Source organism: Stegodyphus dumicola, chromosome 8 (assembly GCF_044657685.1).
Source record: "Stegodyphus dumicola isolate Sdum_Otavi_A_Nest chromosome 8, ASM4465768v1".
NCBI classification, from domain to species: domain Eukaryota; kingdom Metazoa; phylum Arthropoda; class Arachnida; order Araneae; family Eresidae; genus Stegodyphus; species Stegodyphus dumicola.
In genome coordinates, this window is record NC_140775.1 from 3,204,010 (window position 1) to 3,230,027 (window position 26,018).

The following is a 26,018-nucleotide window of genomic DNA, read 5'->3' on the forward strand; positions in this document are numbered from 1 at the left end:
GTCTTCAAAATGCCACTCCTTATATGTTACATTTCACTGCTTCTACTGTCTCCTTATGGTGCAGTCTCTAGTCTTATGGTGCGTGTCCATGCTCCATATAGATGATAATAAAACAATACAATACTCATAAAAAACTAAAATGCAAGATTTTTTTAATACTCGTGGGCAAGCCCACCAGATGAGTGGACTGCAGCCAAAGCAAAATGTATAAGTTTTAAGTACCCCTGAAAAGCAAATGTAAAGAAAGTGATTTGTTTTGTTTAAAATATATATATATATATATAGTAGTATTTGCATGATTCACATAACAGCAACAAAAATGATTTGAAACAGTAGTGACAAAACACATTTTTTCTGCTGGAGTCCAATGCTTAACCTTTAAAAGGTAGTAAAATTTTGAAAGGTTTCACTTAAAAAGATGGGAAACACGAATGAACTTCCACCCCTCTGAGCTGGGATTGCAAAGGGAGGTGTTGAGATTTTTGAAACCTTTCCTTAAGATCATTCCCTTTGTTAATTTTCAGATAAGAGACTAGGGAATACAAGGGATTTTTTTTTCCCTTTCCGATGCCTCCTATCCTTAAACTAGTGAAACCCATGAAGTTGTTATTTTGTTGCTGAAGTAACTATCGAATGATGGAATGTTAACTTTTGCAAACACTGCCTTATATGAAAATAGGCCTTGGTAGCAAATATTTCCTAAATATGGCTAAAATCAGTAAGTATTCTAATCAGTTTTAGTTTGATTTTCAAACAGAATATAGTTTAGAACTACATGTATTGATCACCAGTTTTAATTTTAAAATGAAAATAACTTTTTAACCATTTTCTCACGTGTCTTGCTAAAATTGCCTGATTGCTGGTTTTGCGACTAATACATGCCATATTGCTTATCATTAAGACTATTTGCGCGATTGAATATTTAATCGGATAATTTTAATTTTTTGCACGTTTGATTTTGGATTTTTGGATCGGATAACACACGTAGTTACCCCCAAGCTCTCACTTCAGGTGATTGTCAGGAGCCTCGTGTGTTCTTCGCCTGCACATCCGTCTGTGGAGAAGGCAATCGGGCCAGGCTCCATCCCGGGGTGCCGGACTCCATTTTTATGGGTGCTGGATTTTGGATTTTTTGCGTTTATTTCTGCGTAGCGGACCATGGAGAGGCTCGTGGAAATTTACACAAATCAGATTAAGGAGTTGGATAAAATCAGAGACAAAAATGATGGAAAATTATCAGACATTGAAAAAACATTTTACAATTTTCTGCTTAGCTCCCTTGAGATTGTAAATGCTTTGAAAGAACAAAATAAAAGTGTCATTGATAAAACACCTACACCTAACACTGGTAAAAACTTTGATGAAAACAGCAGGGCCAGAAGTCCAATAAAACTGCATGATGATCCAATCAACAGTACTGAGGAAAAAGCACTTGATCAAGATACAAGTTCAGATGAGGAACCAATTAAACGCCGCAGAGGCGACCAGACCGTGAGAACAAAAATTCACAAACCAATTGCTAAAAAAGTGAAACTCAGTACGCACACACAAATAATCTCACCGATCATTACGGCTAATCAAGCTAGTAATGGCACGAATGATCATATGCCGATTAATAGTGTGCAAACACAGGCAGAACATAATCAGAATAACGAAACTGATAATAATATGGATACCAACGTTAGTGAAACAGAAAATCAGGATAACACAAATAATCAGACGATAACAAATAATGAACACACTGAAAGTAATACGCAAAATTTAGAGACTAATACGCAAAGAAAACTCCCACCACTAATTCTTAAGGAAAATGTCATGACTTGGGGAAATATCAAAAAAATATTTCATACCAAAAAATTCTCATTTATTGGACAAAACCTGAGGAATGATGGCATAAAGGTCATTGCTGGAGATGCTGAAAGTTATAGAGGCATGGTTAAAGTACTCAAAGAGCTCAAAGTTGAGCACCACTCCTACATACTGCCTCAAGATAAAAACTTAAAAGTGGTCATAAATGGACTCACTACTACTTCTGACATAGAGGAAATTAAAACAGAACTAGAGGAATTGAATTACAAAATTATTGAAATTAAACAAATGTCACGACGACAAGGGGGGGAAGTCATTCCACTCCCATTATTTCTTGTTACACTGCCAAAAACTGACGATTCGAAACGAATCTATAATGAATACGAACTCTGCGATATGAAAATTAAAGTAGTGGAGTATAAAGGCAGACAGGAGCCCATACAGTGTTTTCGCTGTCAGGGCTTCAATCACACCCAAGCTGGATGCAATTATGCTCCGAAATGTGTCCGATGTGGCGGAGGCCATTCAATTAAAGAATGCCCTGACAGAAAAAAATCCTGATAAGCCCCTAGTCTGTGCAAACTGCGGGGGACCTCACACATCTAGTTTTAAGAATTGTGAAAAGTATCCCAAGAACAATAATAGCACAAGTAACTCTGTCAAAAACAAAACATTCTCAAACCGTATCATAGAAGGTAAAAGTTATGCACAAGCCATATCATCAGGACTATATTCGGAAACTATCAATGAAGCAAAAACAGTTTTTGCTAATCTAGCAGAGCTAGTAAAAATCATTAAAGGTGCTGGCTTCTTACAATTAACACAACAAACAAATCAGACTATTCAAACCAGTCCAGAAACTGCCAAAACACAGACTTTAGATCATGGGTCAATATAGAAATAGTCGGGCCCCTATTCAGTTCATGACCTGGAACGCACATAGCGTCCAGAATAAAATTACGGAACTTCATAACTTTTTACTTGTGTATGATATTGACGTTGCACTCATCACAGAAACGTTTGCGACTCCCTGCTACAATATTAATATCGCAAACTATAGATGTTATAGATGTGACAGACTTAGTGGTGGGGTGGTGGGGGCTGCGATTTTTGTGAAAAACACCCTACAATCTTGCGTCATCAGCGAAGATCGTGATAACGGATATGAAGCAGTTACTGCCTCAGTTTTACTCCCATTTTATGGAGTTGTCTATTTTATCGCAATGTATAATCCACCGAACAATGTACTGGATATCAACAAATTAGCTGAACTTCTCCCAAATAATAAACATATCATCCTGGCTGGAGATCTGAACTCAAAACATACTGAATGGGGCTGTCGAAGAACCAACAATAATGGCGAAGTCCTAATCGAGTTTATCAATAACTATCCTATTTATTTCTACGCACCTGCAGTTTATACATACCTCCCAGATAACCCTAGAAGAGGAAACATTCTAGACATTGTGCTCACAAATACTGACATTCCAATGTATTTGGATGTTAAAGTTGAACTAACCTCCGACCACGTGCCGGTTATTGCTATTTTGGGCACTAACAAATGCGAAGAAAACAAGTTTAAAAATATCACTGACTGGCAGCATTACTACACATAACTGTTAGAGAACCCTCCAATTATTAGCTCACTCAAGAATAAAGAGGACATTGATAATGCGATTGAAATTCTCAACAGTATCCTCAGTGCATACAACACTGCTACCAAAAAAATCCCAATTGATAAAGACAATTTCCGTTTACCCAGAGAAATTAGAGATATGATTAAACAGAGAAACCGATTGAGAAAGAGGTGGCATATCTCTTGGGACCCAGGGGTCAAGAAAGAACTTAACAGACTTAATAAAAAAATCAGTTGCAAGATTCGGAAACATCGGGATGAGGTCTGGAATAATAAAATTGAGAGTTTTAATGAATCTGGAAATGATTTCTGGTCTTTCGCAAGAAACCTTAGGTGCAAGCCCCCTTGCAATAAACCAATTTATAGTAACAACAGAATCGCACTTACATACAAGGAAAAGGCCGCCCTTATGGCAGAGCACTTAGAACAACAATTCGTACCGAATCAAGACCCTTGTGACCCTCTTTTCTCATCTAATACTAGGCAATTTATCAAAGACTGGCTTGAAGGACCAGGGGCCAAAAATCGCACTGAATATACATCCCCGACCGAGGTTAGAAACATTATCAGAAATCTGAAAAACCGGAAAGCACCTGGTTATGATGAAATAACGAATGTTGCAATTAAAAATATGCCACTTAATACTGTCACAAGATATGTTAGCATTCTCAATGCCTGCCTGGAAAATAACTACTTTCCCGAAAAATGGAAAAAGGCCAAAGTCATTCTTCTACCAAAGCCGGGAAAGGATGCCACCAAACCGGAGGGATACCGTCCGATTAGTCTACTCCCAGGACTAGGTAAGATTTTCGAACGGGTCATCTATAAAAGAATTGAGCCGCATATGGATAAGCTCCCAATGGAACAATTTGGTTTCCGTAAAAATCTCTCAACGACAAAACAACTTGTTCGTCTGTGTGAATTCATTGGATCTGCTTTATTCAGGCATCAAAGTGTCGCCTTACTCATGCTAGACGTGGCGAAAGCTTTCGTCCGCGTCTGGCATGAGGGGCTCATTTTCAAGCGCATCACACTAGATTTCAGTAGAGACCTCATCTTACTTATCAATTCTTTCATACGGAACCGCAAATTCTTTGTAAATTTTGGATATGAACACTCTGAGACCAAGTATCTGAAAGCCGGGGTAGCTCAAGGCTCTATTCTTGGCCCTATTTTGTATCTTTTTTATGTTTATGACTTACCCAATAGTGCCGACCTCAATACTTACCTCAGATGTTATGCGGATGACACCGCCCTTGCCATGAAGTCACATAGTCAAGAGCATGCACTTATAAAACTTCAAGAAAAAATTCCAGCCATAGAGGAATGGTGCGCTAAATGGAGAATTGCGATTAACGGACAAAAATCCCAGTTGATAATCATCGGCAAAAAACATTCCAGAATCCCTTTATACAGAAAAATCAATATCTTTAATGAAGAAGTACCACTTGTTAAAAAGGCTACTTATCTTGGGGTAGTTTTAAATCACAGATTTACCTGGAAAGACCATATTCACAATATTAAATGGAAGACCTCCTATACTATCAAAAATCTCCTCCCACTAATAGGTAAAAACTCCAGACTTGATCTTAAAAGGAAAAGGCACATCTATACAGCAATTATCAGACCAAATTTTTTGTTACGCATCCCCTGCCTGGGCGACCTACACTCAAAGTGACATGAAAAAACTCCAAGTAACGCAAAACAAACTTCTGAGAATTATTACTAATGCGTACTTTTATGTTTCGAATGAGACCTTACATAGAGACCTACGTATAGACAGAGTTGAAGAGTTCCTTCATAAAGCTAATAGAAAATTCTTTGAAAAAGCAAAAAATTGTTCACATATGAAACACTTCAAAGTATTCGATTACCAGATCTTTGCAGAGAACGCACGTATTCGACCACTTGCAGCCTTCACCACTCGAGACTCGAACTTCCCTACGCAACTTTATCACGAGTGCAACGTCGCTGTATATATGTATATAGACTTTTTGCCGTATTTTATTTATATACTCTTTTTCATTTTATTTGCATGTATTTTATTATTCTAATAAATTGTATTGTATCATCTTATTTGTGTAACTTTATTATGACATGTACCTATCATGAACAACAGAACAAGTCTGATTTTCACCCTGTCTTCGCCTCTCCTGGTCCTGGGCTTCGTCTGCGTGTTTCTCTAGACTTGTGACGTCATGCTGTCACCCCCTCTTTGCACTACTGATGCCTCCTCTCAATCGTCATTGCTTACTACCATCATGCGCCCTTCGGGCCTTTGTGTCATGAGCCGGAAACATTGCGTAAAAGCAGCAATATGCCGGCGATATTGATGATGATGATGATGATGATTACATAAATCAGCCAATTCACATTCATTTTTTAATAAAAATTGAGTAACAGTTTATCTTTATATGTATATAATAAACAACTTTTCTTGCATTTTTGTGATATTAGCTTCTTTTCTCTTTTTCGTCTGAGAATTCTCCTTTAGTTCTTTAAAACAAATTTATTGATTTTTTTACCCTTTGCAATATATTAAATATTTCATCATTCAAACTACATCACCGTTCACTTTTCTTTCTTGCATTTTTGTGATAATAGCATTCTTTCTTTTTTTTTTTTAATGCATGTATTATTTTTAACAGCCTTCTTTAGTTTAAAAAAAGCTTTTTATTCATTAGATTTTCATTGTATTGCATCTTGCATCTTTCAGATAGCAGTATGAGTGCAGAATTATACAGAGCAAGTGAATTATATGAAACCCACTGAAAGTTTCTTGACTTGTGCTAACATTCCATTACTGAGAGCAAATGAAAGGGAATTTTGAAACTGTATAGTTGTGAGTACTGCAAATGTCATCGGATAAAGGGCAGAGGTATATAATGACTATCCCCAGAGCCTGAGAGACAAAGAAACAGAATTTCTGTGGCCGATATTTCAGTAAGAGCCATCTTTTTCAGACACTGCAACTCTGACCTACATTTCAGCGACCATTTTCAAAGCATCAATGTTTGCGGCATTTGAAGTCAAGGGAAACCATGCAGAAAACTGTAAAAGTAATTTTAGATGTTACTATGCAGAAAATTTCAAAAATAATTTGCACAAATATGTTAGGCTTAAAACTTATGGAATGCCTCCACGCAAATGAATAGATTACATTTGTATAACTCTAATACAGCATTTTTTTAATATACGTATATATGTATTAATATTGGCATACCAACATCTCTGATGAAATTCTGAGGTCTCTGGCCAGTATCCACAAAATGCTGACAATAGTCATTGTGAGGGTTGGCACTCTGTGTTCCCTGTAATATAAAATAATATTAATTTAGATCACACACAGAATGTATCTAAAATAAGAATTTCTCACTGCATACCATGTTTTAATTTTTACGTACACTCTCAAATTAAAAAATCCTAAACAAAATTCTCTCATATACAATAATAAATAACCTTGTTAAATTAAACTTTTATTACACTTTATTTTAAAACATCAATTTTTATTCCGTAGCTAAATCTCACACAATTAATCATAATTTTAAAGAAAAAAATTCTACAGATAAACTGTTAAAATAAAAACAGCCATTTTTTTCGCCCATTGGCTGCATAATTAATATTGCCAAGTTATCATATCACTGGGCCAGGATAAATAACAACAATACAGTCAAAAGTCGTTAATCCGGACTCGCTGGGACTTCGGCGATTTCGGGTTATTGATTTTTCCGGATTATAGATCATCAGTTTAAATCTCGTAAGATGGCATGTAAAAATTATAAAATTAAAAATATGAAACCGTAATTTATGAAATAAAGAACAATTATGATCTAAAGGGTATCAAAATTTACAAAAAAAAAACTTAATATTTATTTGTTTACTTTATTAAACATTTCTTTCAATGTAAGTTGTTTAAGTTCCTTTGTTTTTTATGTGATAATACATTCTCTTTAATTCTTTAAACAGATATAATTTCTTGTTCAGTTACAAAGTTCCGCTGTTCAAGTCCTATAATTGCTGTGTCAAGAATACCGACTAATTTGTCAATTGAAATTTTTTCGTTTTCAATAACCTCTGTTACTTTCTTCGCTATCGGAGACGAATTATAATGACGAGGAATTTGATTTAAATCATATCAAAGACGGAGTACATTGAGATGAAATACTACATTTAGTAAGGAATTATGAGCCAAATAAAATAAAAACATCTGCTCTGAAGATAAGGATAGTGCTGACAGATCAACTTCCAATTCATTGCGCGGCACGGCGTCCCCCCCCCCGCCATAGAGTAGCGTGAAATTGATAAACAGATTTCGGAATGGTTAGAGAAACAAAGGATATGCCTTTATCCATTTTTTCCAGCAATTCCACTTTTTGTTTGATGGACATCGAAATATACTTTCGCTTTGTAGATCCTTTGGGAGCTCCAGCATTGGAAATTCTATTTGACATAATCGAAAGTTCAAGCTTACTTTTATAAAATTGCTCTAACAGTCTGCAAAAAATAATAAACCAGATCCAATTCGAAGATTAAGGAACAACACAATCTGCAACATTAGCTGAAATAGATAATTAGATAATTCTAGCTTATACCGTCCGTTATACATTAAACGCGCATGTGTAAACGTATTATGCGCATACACACACGCATATGCGCAGCCGTAAAGGTCTTACGTGCATGCGACAAAGCGACGCATGCACAGAATGTTTGTAGCTTTGATGTCCGGATTATGGGTGTCCAAATTAACGACTTTTGACTGTATAATATTGAGAAAAGACAGAAAAATTAGAAATCTAACCTTAATTCAAAGAAGTATATATTTGAGACAGGAAAAATTGGATGCCTCTCTTCCACATACATCATTTACACTGAACATGTGGGCTACAGTATACGATTAAATGAAAACTTACATTCTTTTCCCTTCTTTTATTTTTTAGTATTTCCTCAATCAGTTCAGTCACATACATGAGTTATAAATGATTCAAAAATAATTCAGTCACAAAATTGGTATTATAACATGACCAAGGACAAAAAAAATCTTGCAATTGCTTGGGAATTCATCATTTAATGACAAAGTGCATACTGATATTTAAAGGGATCCTATTGTCACCAAAATTTTCCTTTCATCTTGGACTGTTCTTTTAAATATTTATTGAATGGAAGCTAATGATGAACTGACACCTTAAACACATCTGATACATCTAGCTAAACTAGATGAATATTTGTACATTTGACAATACATATTGTTGAAAAATAAAATGATCATGTGATCTTTGTCTTTCGCAACCAGACGTTTGCAATCGTCTGATATTTTTTCCCGGCAGACCTTGTGAAAAAGTTTGTTATAATTTTTAGAATTCTGAAAGTAACATATATATTTTTTGTGTACTAGGTTTAGTTTAGTTTTTCCTCATTTTTCAGAGACTCCCTGATTAATTATATACTTGGTTTATAATTCAGTCTAAATGTTTATGTATATGACGTGTTATGATTTAAAATTAGAAAAAATTGGACAACATTGTCTTCATGCAAGAATCACGTTTATAATATTATTTTTTTATATATAGTTGCATTTATAAGCTAATTTTAAATTCATCTTACACATGAAGTTTTCAAATTTGCCAGAAATTTACAGCAAAATTAGCACAGATCAGCTTAATTTTTTAAATATATAATAAATTTTTTCGAGGATTTTTAAGCATTAATTTAAAGTGTACATGTCATATGCACATAGGCTACAAAACTATCATAAATAAATAACATTTACCACATTAATTTTTACTCACCTTCAAGAAAGTACTAGAATCTGTATAAGTTCTAACTTCAGACACATCATCATTTTCCACAGGAACATTCTGCTTATAAATATTTGATGTTATATATTTAAGAAAAAAGAAAACAGTTCATTACATGTATATAACATTGTTTTAATTCAAAGAATACTGTTTTGTTTGCAAAAAAAGAAGAATTCATGTAATTTTTAAAATTCAGCTCAGACACCTTATATCATAGCAAATGTTATTTAAACCATATTTTAAAAATTCCACCCTAACTGTTGGTATCAAAAATTAATGAGATATATTTTAGCATTAAATATTTAAAAAAAAAACTGTTCTAAATATGCTATATCTGAAAAAGAAATTGCTACTTGCTCATAGGACATAAGAATTTGCTCATATAATTTCGCCACGAAAAGATAAAGCTTTCACATTAATCCTCACCCTTTCTCTAGAAAGAAATTAATATTTTATAACATCAAAATAAAACAGAAGGCTTTTACTTAAAAATGGATGTGATAATTAATAGACTAAAAGGAGAACAATAATTTATCACATAGTTTAATGGGAATAATCAATTAAATAATTATACTCACAGAATTCATTTGCAATTTAATTTCATGAATAATGAAAGCATGAGGACCATTTGGTAAGTATAAAAAGATAATAACCTTTCTAATGATAATTTATTTTCTGTTTTTTAGTCTCAATTACACATTTCCAATGATTAAATTTTTAGTCGCTATTAAAACACAAGCAATAAATTATAAAAAATTATTAAATAAAGAAAAAACTGAATGTCATTTAAAGAACCAAGAAATCACTTCACAAACTTCTTCATTAAGTGCATCAAGATGGCAAACTCAAAAGCAACTTTTCCATGAGAAATATTTTTTTTTTTTTTTTTCCCTCCCATCTGTTTCAAACTGCAACACACTTTTTTTTTATATATAATGTAGAAAATCATTAATTTTTTTAAATCCCTCTTGCTTTAAAAGGAGGTGAAAAGTTGTTTTATTGTAGAAAATCACTAATTTTTTTTTAATCCCTCTTGCTTTAATAGGAGGTGAAGAGTTGTTTTATAATCTGTGAAAAATTCAAAATTTTACATCCAATATATTAAAAATTTATTATTAAAATTAAAAATGTAAAATAATCTAAAAAAATGGAGCAATTTTTCTAAATTTAACCAACAATTCAGAGTTACCATTTTCATACAAGATTCATTGAAAAGATTATTTCCCCCTGTATTAGATGGCCTAAACAGTAAAATTCTGGTATGTTTAATTTGTTTCTTGAAAGAAAATATGTGTGAAAAATTGTTTAATCATCAAATTTAAAAAATCTAAATCAATTTTGAAAAACATCACTTCATAACATTGAATTTTCATTATGCGTTTCAATGAAAATTATTTTTCAATGATGTATGTATATTTCGATTAACAATATACACTCATTGCAAAAAAAAAAATCAAAGCACCAAGAATTTTTGCGATCCTGACGAAATTTGGTATTCAAAAACATCTTGTTCGAACATGCAAATGATCAAAGATTCAAGGCAAATGAACAGGAATTGCGATCATAGCGTGCATTTCTAGCGTGCAATTCACAAAGTATAAAACCAGTAACAGATGTGGAAAATTTATCTTTTTTTGTTGTTGCCATTGTAATTCCGTAAAGAAGTAACTAAAGATGCCATTACAATGATATCGAAGACCTTACAGACAACTAAACGATTCTAGAAGGTCAAGGATCACAAATGCTACGCAAGATAGGATGATTGTTAGCCAGGCTCGAACTGCTCTAACTGTATCATTATCGACTATTCAGCGCACTACAGCCACGTCTATACCTCCCGTGGTAACGTCCACCATCTCACAGCGCTAGTCTGAGGTGGGGTTCACAAAATATCGCAGATCTGGAGCAACAACTGATGAATGCCTGGCAGAACATGTCACATGATGACATTAGGAACCTCTACCACTCCTTGCCTCGAGGAATTCAAGCATGCAATGCCACCAGGGGCAGTTCGACCAGCTACTAATTTGAACACTCAATGGATGATTGTGAGCTGTGAACACATAATATGACCTTGATTTTATAATCATTTTATTATCTGTGTGTCAGCTATACACACATTCAATTTCATCAAAAACAACAACTTCCTTCATTGTGCTTCAATTTTTTTTTTTTTTTTTTTTTTTTTTGCAAAAGTGTGAATACACAAAATTTGAAACAGCGAAATATCATGCATAAACTTGAGCTTATAAAAAAATGTTACTGTCAAACATGATTAAAGATTTTTTTAATAGAAAAAAATTCAAATATGTTTAAAAACTGAAACAAAATACTTTTAGGTACAAATTTATATATATTTTAAAAAAAAACTTTAAAAACAATTAGCACCATTCATGGAATTCATACCCAGCATATGTAATTGAGAAAAACCTATTAACTACTAATAATTTCAGGCATAATATTAAACCTTACCAAGGAAGCAGGTATCTGTTTTGTTTCTTCATCATCTTCTTCCTTTACATGTTTTGAACATATCAAAACTTCAGGCTCACTAAAGATTACATAAAAATTTATTTTTTAGTATAATATAAAACAGATCCATGATCTTATCAATTTTAAATTTCACATAAAATAGTACTTAGACTCATCTACATGTATCGTTACACTGCCAACATCTATTGGTGTCCTTTTGCAATGAAATATATATATTATTTCAGTAGGTACACTGCTCAAAAAAACAATGGGACAGTCCTATATCTCCCGATCTACTGGGCCGATTGACAAAATTCAAATTGCGTTCTTCATGTCTCGAAAGCGCGACTTAGGATATATATTAGATTTATATATAGCACTATTCTAACATAGGTATTTTAACACAAAATTGGACTTTTTCTGAAATAACATACCAATTTTTTTACATATTTCGATTCTACGACTCAAATTACGCCTAAATACGAAATTTTGTAAAGTTTGGAGCGAAATTCACGGAGAAATTCACAAATTTATGTTGGCACTTTTTTGTCAGTTTGCGCCAAGAATACTTCACTTGGCAAACTTCTTAATATATGGCAACCTAGTTTCCTTAGGAAAAAAAGTCACCATCGTTCCTTTTTTCCAAATAATATTTTTTATATTATATTTTTAATTATAACTTATAATAAGTTAAATTAAAAATAATAAGTTATTTAATTAGAACTTATATTATTTAATTATAACTTAATTATATTTAATTATAAATTATAACAGAATTTAATTATAACTTATTATTAATTTTTTCTTTTCGAAATTCATTTTAATTGTTTAAGTTGCACGTTTTTTTTTTTTTTTTTCAAATAACTGTTTTAAAAATTTCTATTTACCTATTCGAACTGCGTAAATAAAGGTGCAGCGTTTATTTTTTTTTCAAATAGTTTTCTGTATATATATTTTTCGTCATAGCTATTATTTTAGGTCATTTTTAAATTTTTATACTTTTATTTTAATTGTTTGTGTTGCATTGTCTCTTCAGATAATTGTTTTGAAATTTTCTATTTATTCCTTCGAACTGAGCATTTTAAATATATTTATTAATATCAATTTTCCAGAATTTGATTTTATTTATTTGAACTGCGTTTTTTTCGGAGGAATAGTTTGTAACCCAGACTACGATGCGTTTGAAAACTGCATACTATATTAAAAGAGAAAATACAGTAAAGCACAGTTTTACACGCCTTTCAATGTTCCGTTCAGAAAAAATATATATAAATAAGAGAGGTGTATAACCAATATTTTAACTTAGGATGACTTGCATACACTATATATATATTTATTAAAATAATTTAATCTTTAAATAGTTTTATCATTGTGCCCATTGCTTTACACAATTTTATCCTACATTTGGTTTCTTAAAATGTTATTCATATTTTAGTCAAATATTTTATTTTTGAAATCGCAAGAATCAAATATCATAACATTGAAAAGTTTTAAATTTAAAAAAATACGAATACTAAATTTTACAAAAAAATTTATTTTTCTTCTCTGTTTCTTTAAGCATTCTGAAAGTATATTGAAAAGTATCCAACTTTTCGAAACATTTTGGTATTTCTGACAATCATTTTAAATAAAGTTATCGCCTTCCATTTCATAAAGGCCCACAAACGGCTGAGCGGTAAGGTTGCTGAACCCTGGTAGTTCACTCCGGGGTTCGAACCCCGATAAACGGGCTGGTTGCATGGGCGTTTTCGTGGATTTTATCATGTGTACCGCGTATGACAGCTGGCTTCCCTTAGAAAGTTCTTCACGAAGTATTTCGTCAGAGCCGTTATCAGTCTTTAGAGGCTAAACATTTTGAAGCTATGAGATGAAAGGAAAGACTGGTTTCATCAAATAGTTTTGTTTTATTTTATTATGACAAAGCACACTACGGCTATCTGCCTAAGGGTAGGGATGCCTTCCCGGAGGACTTTCTAAGGAAAACTGGCTCGCATACACATTACACATGGGGAAAACCACGAAAACGCCCATGCAGCCAGCCCGTACGCGGGATTCGAACCTCGGACCGAACTACCAGTGTTCAGCGACTTTACCGCTCGGCCGCTGTTTCATCAGGAAGGAAAAAAAACATCTTTAAGTGAAATCCACATACATCACTAGATAAACTCCTGAATCTTCAAATAATTCGACTGAGGAAATCATGGGATTCACCATTTATGATACGATATGATGTTCTATAACGTAATTTACACAACCATATAGTTTAAAACCAGTCGCTCTTTAATCTGCAATGATATCGTTTTGTCTTTTCTGTTAACACAAGCTCAATTGATGGTATTTGCTGGTGTACTCGTCCAAGTGTTTTCTCTTTGAACACCTAAATTCTTTGAAGTATCCTGAAAGTATATTCGAAAGCGTCCAACTTTTTGAACATCTTGGTACGTCTGACAGCCAAATTTCCCTGCAAATTTTTGCTTACTTTTCTCCCTAATTTTCTTCTTTCCTTCTACAGTTATTTTCAGTGCTCACACAAGAAAATTAAGATTTTTCGACTGCTAGACTTCCATACATTTTGCATTCTTGTCAATTTTTTAAAATATCAATTATATGAATTGCATTTCAGCTAAAGACAGCTTTTCATTTTCTAGTCATTTTAGCTATAAATAAAGTTTAAAGCGAAGTCCAAAGGATAAATATTTTAATTAAAAGATTTTTGCTAAATGACAAAGAAATAAAACAGTCCAGCAGGGTTTATTCTGTACCACAGAGTAACCCGATTCTTATATCGGCTGAACAATCATATCGTATCTAAATCATATTAAAGATCATGTTTTTTTTTATACAATCTATAACGCGAGAGAAAAATTAGCTTCTTGAAACATGCTTTCTAAGAGAATTAATATAAAAATTTATATTTATATATATATTTTTTAAAGTTGGGACTTGAACCAAACTGTCAGACTTTTAAAGCTTATTTTACATGGTGGTTATTATTAAAGTTCCACTTTGAAATGGTCATAAAAGGAAAACTACCGGACCAAATGTTATCAAACTTGGGAGTCGTGTAAAGGAGGTTATGAGAATTTATTTTCGGCGGAAAAAAAAAGAGTTCAAAAACTCACCATCAGGGGAAAAATGGCGCTGTATACAATATTGTTAAATGAAATAAGACACGAAAACATCTGTTTAAAATGTGTTTAATATTTTCCGAAACGTGATACAAAGCATGTTCAATGTAGCGTCCAGCATTTTCCGAAAGCAAGTTAAATCATGTGACTGCATTCTCAACAGCAGCTCTTAGCATATCAGGTTTGGTTTTGGTTTGGTTTATTAGATTACGGCAAAGCACTCGAGAACTATCTACCTTAAGGGATGGATGCCTTCGTGGAGGACTTTTTAAGGGAAACTGGCTCGTATACACGTTACACATAGCATATCAGGAGGAATGTTATCAGTGTATCACATTTTTCATTTCTGCCAAATTGTTTAGATTATCACCATAAACAGTGCTTTTGAGATAACCTCATAGACATAAGTCACAGAGGTTGAGGTCTGGTGGGAAGAGGGGAAGTGTTGGCCTATAAGACGTTCATTCGTGAAATGTTGCCTAAGTAACTATGCGACACTCTTGAGGTCGTGCCAGCCCTGCATAAAAATCGTAGTATCTAAAATGCCACGTTACTGCAGTTCATGTATCACGAAACATTTTAATATTGGCTCTAAGTGAGCTGCAATCGCAGTGGTCCAGCTGTCGACTGCTCTTCAGAAAAAAATGGTTCAGTTATAAAACTAGCTGTCATTCAACAGTAAACGGTGTGAAATGACTGTTATGAAATCGAATGCAGTAGGAGAATGCAATGGAACTAGATAGATAACATGAGAGATTTCTTTGGCCCAAATCGATTAAAAGCGTTTTGAATCAGTATCTTCACGTTTTAGTGCCGAATTCAGGCTTAAAAAATTACAAATTAGCGATCTGTAAGAAAACGATTTCCAGATTGTACGCACTTGTGAGAGTGATTTGCGATCTCACATTTTCTAATTGCTAATTCGTGGTTTTCACGGACGAAATTCTCACTTACAGGGATGGCGCACTCGACATTTATCGAATTTAACGTCTTTAAATAATAATTTGCCTACTTCAAAGTTTCTTAAGGGTATACAACATATTAAACCCGTTTAACAAAAGGTTAAGTTAGATTCCGACCCATATTTCGTTTAACAATATTGCATACAGCGCCATTCCCCCCCCTGGTGGTGAGGTTTCGAACTTCCTTTTTTTCGCGGAAAATAAATTCCCATGACCTCCTTTACACGATTTCCAAGTTTGATAACATTTGATCCAGTAGTTTTCCTTTTATGACCGTTTCAATATGGAACTTTAATTATAACCACTCTGTATATTATTAAATTTTAATTTGAAGCTATGCATTATATGTATACCATGCGTAAAATTTTCGCTTTTATGGAAAAATAAAAAATCGAAGCAAATATACTTAGTATAATGGACCAAAACTGAAAACATTTCCCCTCCCTCCGAAAATAAAATATTGAAATTTCGAACTTGAATTTACTGGGTTATCGAAATATTTAATTTATCTACTAAGTCCTAGTTCCGACAACAATTCCGTCAAAAATTCCGAATTACTTAAGCTAAAGTTAAAGATTTAGTATATATTCACTGTATGTTAATAAAGTAATCAGAGTGTAATAAAAATAGATTATAGAATTTACGCTGATGTAACTTTTTGTCTGACTGCACAACATGTAATGGAAGAGAAGGTTTGTAGAGATCTGTTTTTCACATGCCTCTAAAAGTAGATGTCATATTAATTTTGTCTCTTCAATGTCAAAAAACTTTCCTTTGAGAGGCAACTTTAGTTTTTGAGAAAGAAAAAAAATCACAAGAAGACAAATTTGAAGAACATGCAGGACGATTGAATATACATATTTATTTTCCGAACACAAGCGGTTCTCCGACTGGTTATTGAATAATGAAAAGATGCATTGTCATGCAATACAAAACATTTGGAATACGTTTTCTGGCTGAATAACGTAAGATTAAAAGTCATCTGCTTAATTCACATCCATTTACAAGTCAACTACTCGGGCAATTGCAGAATCGTTTTGATCCTGAGCTTGTAAGGCAAACCTAATATCACTGGATTTAAACACTTCTTTAATCTTCCAAGAACGTTCCTTCTTTAGCTCATATTCCAAGAATATTAAGTGAATACAATTATTGCCAAAGAAATTGAATATTCATTTGCACTACGGCTTGGTAGTTTACTAACGAGTTAACAAAACTTAATTCTGCTTTTTGTGTCAAAGAATACAACAATATTTTAAATATTTACAAATAAAATATTAAATTGGAGATTTAATTGGAGCCTCATCAGTTGCCTAGCATTTGAAAAAGAAAAGATTGTTAAATACTAATTGTTTGCTGCTCAGTCTAACCCAGGCTGCATGGTTGGTTTTCGTAGTTTTTTAGGTTCTCTTTACAAAGATTCTCTATGAAAGCATCTTAATCAAATAGCTCCCATGTTCTTTCTATGTTCAAATAACCAACTAACCTAGTTTAAGCGCGATTTCCAAAAATTCCGAATACTCATTAAAAATCATGTAGCTAGCCATCGGGAGTAACATGAAAGATACGGAACCAATAATTGAAATGTTGTTACGGTACGCTGTTTCTTAACTTAGATGGTCATTCCTTAATTAAATAGCCCACCAACAGCCGAGCGGTAAAGACGCTGAACACTGGTAGTTCGGTTCGAGTTTCGAACCCCGCGAACGGGCTGGCCGCATGGGCGGTTTCGTGGCTTTCCCCATGTGTAACGTGTATACGAGCCAGTTTCCCTTAGAAAGTCCTCCACGAAGGCATCCTTCCCTTTAGGCAGATAGCCCTCGTGTGCTTTGCCATAATTAAATAATCCAATTCAATCCTTAATTAAATATAATTGATTTGTAAATTCTACTAGAACTGACGGTAAGAATTGAAGTGGAAATAAGTAATATGGTGTGCAATCTTGATTAATATAAAATTAAAAAATATTTGCATAGAAAAATGTTTGCATTCAGACAGAAAGTTTTTTGAAATATTTGCAATTACTTTATAAGAAGGATTTATTAATAACAGTAATAATTACTTAATATATTACTGATGATTAGGATTCAGTTCTTGACAATTACATTCTAAATTAGAATTTTAAGGATATAATGAAAATACGCTACGCACAAAAATACATTTTAGGAAAAAAATGAGTTGATTTTTTATGTTTTAAAACTTCTTAAATTCATTTAGTAAACATCGTATCCTCGTTGTTTATTGAATCCAGAATGTTGGTGTCGTTTATATAATTATTCTTACTTGTCCACAGAATCTGCTGACTTATCCAGCCATTAAGTAGCTGCAGATCATTTCTACATAACCACTGAACTTCCATTAATTCAGTCTCTAGAGGGTTGTATGTTTATATCATAATTTGACTTTTATAAAAAATGATTATTCTAAATATTATGTTTCTATAAAAATATATTGTAAGCAACAGTTTGTTTAGAAATAAATTATGCAGTTAATGTCATAAAATTCAAATAAATATCAAACGAAAATTCTCAGTTTTAGACAATTCGATTTAAACGAAGTAAAGTAGCAGACGATAAAACGCCGAAGGTAAAAATTTACTCTTACAAAAACTTACTCTTAAATTTTTTAAAAAAAGAAAAGATACGAGAGAAATTAAAAAAAAATAGTTAAAAATTTGAATAATATCATCTATAATTTAAAAAAATAGCCTTTCATATAGTATTAATAAATATTTATTACGCATCATTGAGGGAAAAAATGTCATATAATTAATTCTACGTAAAATTTTACTTGAAGTTTAAGGTTAAAAATAGCTGTGGCAATTCAGTGTAACAAAAATCCATAGACCACATTTGGCGTTATTATCGCTCAAGAAAAAAGGTGCCAAATTTCAAAACGCGAAATTATGTAAATCCGTGTATATCTTAGAAAATTTTGAGTAAAAAAGTCTAATTTTTTGCAGATTTGCTTAAAAATACACCTACTTTAAGATGATGGTAAAAATTTTACAGGTTATAATTCAAAATTTTTTTCGAAAAATCTATAGAAATTATTTTAAAATAAAAATTTTAAAAATAAAACGCAAAAAATGGGTAAATTTTATTTGGAATGAACCAAAATTTCGAAATGGGAGAGAAAAAATCAAAAAAGTTTAATAAAAAAAGAGATATTAATAAATATTTGCCAAATTCAATTAACATTGAGGAGCTAAAATTTTGAGAGCTAATATTTTAAAAACTATTCGTACGATTTTTACAAAACTTGGTATTCTGACATAATTTGAGTCGTAGAATCGAAATATGTAAAAAAATTGGTATGTTACTTCAGAAAAAGTCCGATTTTGTGTCAGAATACCTATGTTAGAATAGTACTATATATAAATCTAATATATATCCTAAGTCGCGCTTTTGAGACATGAAAAACGTAGTTTGAATTTTGTCAATCGCCCCAGTAGAACGGGAGATATAGCACTAACCCATTTTTTTTTTAGCAGTGTACCATTTAACAATCACATTAAAAATCCCATCAAGCAAATTCTTATCTTTTACAGCTTATCTCTGTCTCCTACTTGCTGGCAACTTCATTAATATTGCATTTCCTTTGCATATTTTTTATCGTGTAAAAACTTGTTGCATGTGAATAGGAATACCTGTAACTGTTTGGCAAATACTCTATGCCACGTAATAGTGGATTGCTTCTTCATTTCTTCACAAATCTAGTAAACACATTAAGCAAAATGCAGTAAAAATTAATCTTATATTAGAAAAGGAAAAGAGAAAAAAAGTCTGTGGTGCAGATGCACTCAGCTGATTGATGTTTATTAATATTTAACAATGTCAAAGACTGTTTTACCTGACACATTGTGTACATTAAAGTTTTTGATTAATTTCATGAGATGATTTATTTTGTTAACTTTATTGCTCATTTTTGTGCAAAGTTTGAGTTATCTTGTTGTTACTAATACTCACTTGTCTGACCTATAGTCAGCCCATGCCCACGAAATTTTTTGTGACAAGGAGCGCAAGTTTACGCCTGTCGTTAGCAACAGCTTTGAGCACCTTACAGGTAATAGTGGGATTTAGCTCAGTTCCACCAGCAGTTTTAATGAACAGCCCCCTGGAGGGGACGAGTCTAAGGGTCTCCCACCCCTCTTACCCTACCTAGTAACCTCTTAAGAGTACTTTTGGCTCACGGCATATTTAGAGTGTTCCCATGCTGCAGGGACACTATTACATTTACATTCGTGCCTTTTCCAGGATTCGAACTCGGACTCTTCAGCACAGCAGTCAGTGACACTAACCACTATACCAGTTGGGCAGCGAGTTATATGTTGTGAAATAATTAACCTACTTTCATATAATCTTTATTTAATATTATTAATTTCATCTTATCTTTGAGTCTCAACTTTAAAAGTTTGATTTATTCTCTACTTTCTAATTCTTTCATTCTCATCCAGATCATGTGTTTGCTTATTTGATTCATAAGAGAATTTGATGCTTACCTAGTTAGTACAAGATGAACAAACACTTTTCCCAGCATTTTTCATGGATAAAGTTTACCTGAAAAAGTAATTCAAGGCACATGTGGGCTTCATGAATCAGTCTACTAAGATTGTTAGTTCCTTGTCACAATATAAGTTGATACTGAGCCCTAATCAATATTGTTATGAATTTTGTATTTAGTTAGATAATTTTAGTAGAATTATTATTAAAATTGTTTTATTTCCCCATGCAATGCAGTACGTGATGAGTTTTTAAGCTACAAAAAAGTAAAAATACAGGAGCATGTGCATTTAACATTGAACAAAAGTCTATCTCGGTAATTTATATTCAATTTGAATAAAATTAATTGACTTCTTATTTAGCTGTAACCGTAATTCTACTCTCTTGCTTTCCAGAAATCTCGAGAAGCAGAAATTACTAGAATCTCACGTGACCAATTTAAAAGTTATAAAAAGCCGGAGAGAGACAGTTGTTGTTGTTTAGTTAGTTGCTGTTGTTATTATTGATCAGATTAGCTTTCTCTGCAATGTGGATTGTGTTCTATTCAATGTTTTAGTAGTTTAAAGGATAACTAGTGATTATATAGTGTGATACTGTACGAATATCTTTGAGGAAAAGTCCAGCTTTCTGTTATATTGTGATAAGAATAAATTTTATTACGTAGGTAAGTTGAAAAATAAGTTTCCCCTGTCGACTGTGGTCAGAGTTGTGTATGAAAGTCAAAAAATAGAATGAGACATTAAAGATATGACATACCTTTATTTTATTATTCTCGTACGAGTACGTTGAGACATTTGTCATATCGCTTGATAAGCTTCAAAAAGCCCTCCAGGAAAAAATCAGGGCTTTGCATATGGAAGAAGCGTTGAACAGCTATGGGCGAAAGGCGACACAGCAGGAAAACGTGCAAGTCACCGATACACCATTGGGTAGAGGTCGCTGCAAATCAAGCAGATGGCACTGTTACAGTGCCTGCGCAAAGCGGAGACCAGCCTCTCATTTCAGCCCCGGTAGGTATGGAGAGAAGGTGCGTTTTGAATTAGTGGTCAAAGGAGGAAGTGACAGCGGTTATCCGCTATGAATGGGCACGTGGAGTATTAGGAACAGAAATTCATAACCGCCTCGTGGAAGTCTATGGGCCAGGTGTGATGTCCAAGCAAATGGTGCGGAGATGGTGTCGCACATTCAGTGATGGACGTCAGCAAGTGGAGGACATACCGAGAGCTGGATGGACGCGCACGGCCACTACAGATGCAAATATCAGGAAGGTGGATGACATGATTAGAGCGAACCGGCGTATCACCATCGATGAAGTAGCAGAAGAACTTGGAATCTCACATGAGCGAGCTCAAAACACCATCCACGACATTCTTTGATACAGAAAAGTGTCAGCACGATGGGTGCCCCGACAACTGACCTCGACACACAAGGAACAACGCATGTGGGTCAGCCTGGAACATCTCGTGCGTTACCATGAAGATGGCAATGACTTTCTGTTTCGGATTGTGATGGGGGATGAAACGTGGGTCCACCATTTCACGCCAGAATCGAAAGCCGCATCTATGGAGTGGAAACATCTGTCATCACCTGTCCGAAAGAAGTTCAAGACAACTCCCTCTACAGGTAAAGTGTTCCTCACACTTTTCTGGGATGCCCAAGGAGTTTTGTTGCTGGACTTTTTGGAGGTTGGAACCATCAATGCTACGCGCTACTGTGACACCCTGTCGAAATTGAAAGAGGCAATTCGGAAAAAGCGGCCTGGCCTTTTCACATCTGGTGTTCTGCTGTTGGATGGCAATGCCAGACCACATTCGGCGACGGCAACGCAAAACCATATTGCAACTCTTGGTTGGAAGCGCCTACACCATCCGCCATACAGTCCTGATCTCGCACCAAGCGACTTCCATCTGTTTCCGGCTTTGAAGAAAAATCTCGGGGGAAGGTGCTTTGGAAACAATACTGAAGTGAAACAAGCCGTTCAACGCTTCTTCCATATGCAAAGCCCTGATTTTTTCCTGGAGGGCTTTTTGAAGCTTATCAAGCGATATGACAAATGTCTCAATGTACTTGGTACCTATGTGGAAAAATAAAGGTATGTCATATCTTTAATGCCTCATTCTATTTTTTGACTTTCATACACAACTCTGACCACAGTCGACAGGAGAAACTTATTTTTCAACTTACCCTCGTAACTTTTTATTGGACTTGTGCATTGAATCTATTATGAACCCATACGCACGCAACAATATAATGGTTAAAGAGGCTTGGTGCCATATTTTTGGGACTAGGTCTGGATTCCAAAGAATGCTTGGATGTTCACAAGGGCCATGCCAACAACATCAACTTTAGTCTTGTGTTCGATACTTGCAACCACATTAGTAAAAATTGCCAAATTTTCAACTTGTTCCTAATTCTGACAACCATGCTCCTAATAATCCTTCAGTTAAGCAATTTCACCATTTTCATATATGTTATTCTTGCTGTATTCTAAGTTCCAACTGTTTTCATAGACAAATCGTGATATTTTTTGTCTTCAGCTCAATTTTAAAATATTGCTTGTGGAACTTGTCAGGAATACAGTATTTTGTTACAAGACCATTAAAGGAAACAGTAATGACATTAAGTTTGGTAGATAAAAAGTGCACAGTACTCAGTCTGTGTAATTCTGTAATATTTTTTAAGCAAAAACAGATCACTTAACAGATCACAGCAAAAGCTTATTTTATTTTTTAATATATAATACTTATGTAATAATTAAAATATGTAATTTAAAATTTTTATTTTTTTAATATATATGTTGATTATGTTTGCTGATTTTTCATAAATACCAAGAACTTGGGAAGGCTTTAAAAAAATAGTGAAAATCATCAACTTTCAACTGATAAGTAATTTTTACTTTTTCATCTGTAAAAATCTTTCAGATTGCACCAGAATAATTATATGTGAATATCCATTTTCCTCACAATAAAATACATGTATTTGTTCTGATGTTACTGTCAGACAAATTGTAGGGTTTTATTTATTTTTACTAACAGTTACTTTAATTTGTGAGACTTTCCTGGTTTCTTTTATTCCCTCGTGTTTCCTCGCCAGGATGTAAATGAGATGGGGTGAACGAGATTATTTAAACTGTTGGAACGAAAAGTTTCACAAAGCATGATTTCAATATTATGAGCACACAGTGCTATTTTCTTCCAGCTGCTATATCGGCCATGCATTCTTGCCGCCAAGTTATTATTCTGAAAGTGGGAGGTTCTGAGTCAATCTGTTAGCTTAAATTGAACTGAGTAGTATCGCACTACTCTTAACCTTCATATTTAGTGTTACATTATCCTTTAAGTTCTCACCGCAAGTGGTCGGTGTTTGTAAGCGTGCAAGTCCGTGCAGTATATAAATTATTATTTGTTCAATAAAAGAGTATTTTATACCTTTCCACTGGTTGTGTTCATCAAGCTTGTGCAAGAACTCACAAGGATCAGCATTTAGGTAGATCTAGTTAAATATTATGATAGTTAAAACAACAAGATCTTACAACATGACATGAATCATGAGATAAAAATTAAAACTACTCCACCATCTCTTAGCCTCTCATATGAAAAAAGATTATTAAAAAAAAACACAATGCTACACGAGTTAGATTCATATTTAAACAAATTTATGTTCTTAAAGAAAAAAGCTGTTTTGCTGTTACTTTAAATGCCGTTAGAGAATTTTGGTCACTGAAATAAATGGTGCAAATTTTAATGAACTCGTTTGTCATATTATCTGAAAGTTCACTCATATGCTATATTCATAACTTGCACCAATTAATTATATAACTAAATTTAGAAAATGATCTGTTTTCCCAAACTTCTATCAGAATGAATGGCACAAGTGTGGCGAATTGTCCACCAATTTTCATGATCATCAGGAAAATACATAAATGCCTAAGTATAACTATTACTCTGAAATAGTTTTATTTTTCTAGTTAAAAATGTCTAGTATAGTGTTAAAAACGTATCTGCTAAACAAAATATATTGCTCGGCCAGAGGCACTGACATCTTAAACTGGCCATCATATACATGGAAGTTGATCATCATAGATATAGATTGTAATTTTATAATAACTTCCTTAAACAAGGAAGCAATAATAATAATGAAACTGCACCATATTTCTTCAGAATTAACTCTTTGCATAGAAAAATTACCTCTTCCGTTTCTTTGTTGGGCTTGTATTTCGGTCATCTTGATTACCAAGGACTGTGCTCAAGTTTTCGGTACTTCCAGCTCCAAGCTATAAAAATTAATTTTTTTAATTACCAATACATTAATACTTGCACATAATAATTATATACCTCTTTTCAAAACTGCATTTTGGTGCTAAATAAAAAACTTCATGCTATCCACCTCAATGAAGCTTGTTGTAAATACAGCAATTAGTCTGTTAATTCCTATGATTTGAATTACTAGCTACATTCATTAATTATGATATTTTATTTAAAAAAATGGTACCTTTCCATTATGCACCTAACACAATATTTGTGTGTGTGTGTTTATGCTGCAATGCATTTTGGCAAGTTTTTTAATCATAAACAATTTCTAGCTAAGAATAGTTTACAGATGGCAATATAGAAAGAGTGCCCATGAAGTAACCACACAATTTCCTAAAATAAGAAAAAGATTATTAACCTTCAAGTAGATTTATCTCCTTCCAAATAATCGCCAAAGAAGCCTATACAATTTTTCAGGTCATCGAAACATTGTTTATAGGCGCTGGAACTAATCATTCACAAAATATGCATAACATTTGGTTTAATATCTGAGACATAAGAAGTTTTCAAATCTCTGTAATTTCAAGGCCCTCTTAAACTTTGGAAAAAGGAAAAAAAAAAAACTGGTGATAAGACAGGAGAAAATGGTAGGTGATTTACTACTGCAACTGAAGGCTTAGCAAGATACCGCTGTACACACTATGCTAAATGAGATCTAGCATTATCATGCAAGAGAAACCATTGCCATCAAAAAGCTCAAAAAGAATTAAAAAGTTTCTTCCTACCTCACCTTATCCTGTTTCTTAACTGAAAAAATCACCTCCTTGTAAAAATACTGTTTAGTTGACTGATTTTCAGGAACAAATTCATGGCAAATAAGTCCTTTGTAATTTTTTTTAAAAAAAGCAATAAGCATCACCTTAGTCTTTGATTTTGCACATCAATGCTCTATTTTAGTCCAAAGGGTGTTAGCCCAAAAGGGCTATTAATTTCGTTTTGACATTTCACGTTGAAAACTTTAAATGTCGGTTCACCTTTTTAAATTGTTGCCACCAAATATTATTGCCCTGTATTAAAGAATATGTATAAATGTATGTTTCTCGCATTGGGGTAAAACAATGGTATCTAGAGCACAATGGTATCTGAAAATTTTGAATAACATAATCCTCCACCGAATATGGGCATCTGGAAGCCCTAATTTGGAATATGTTTTATTATTGATTTCATATTTCATAACACTTTAACTCATTTCTTATTAATAAACTCAAGGATTTCAAAGCGAGCAATGTACGGGGGAAAAACAACATTTTTATCTCCAGCGTGCAAGACTATGTATCGGAAATTCTAAAGATATGTTCATTTTTAAATTATTTTGCAATATTGCTATTTTATGGTTTAAGTGTGAAGAACATGATATTTAATAAATAAAGGTAACTCACAAAACGTTAAATATATGCCCCTTTG

General features: G+C 33.3%; 1 protein-coding gene across 1 annotated transcript in view; it reads right to left on the minus strand.

The window, feature by feature from the left end:
• Positions 1–26,018, minus strand: part of Mettl14 (methyltransferase like 14) — a 51,076-nt gene that overhangs the window by 22,186 nt on the left and 2,872 nt on the right. The window contains exons 2-5 of the mRNA XM_035350928.2: positions 24,492–24,577; positions 11,713–11,791; positions 9,232–9,300; positions 6,669–6,756 (exon numbers count right to left, since the gene is read on the minus strand). Coding sequence (XP_035206819.1) covers positions 6,669–6,756; positions 9,232–9,300; positions 11,713–11,791; positions 24,492–24,577 — 322 coding nt within the window. The remainder of the gene's footprint in view (positions 1–6,668; positions 6,757–9,231; positions 9,301–11,712; positions 11,792–24,491; positions 24,578–26,018) is intronic.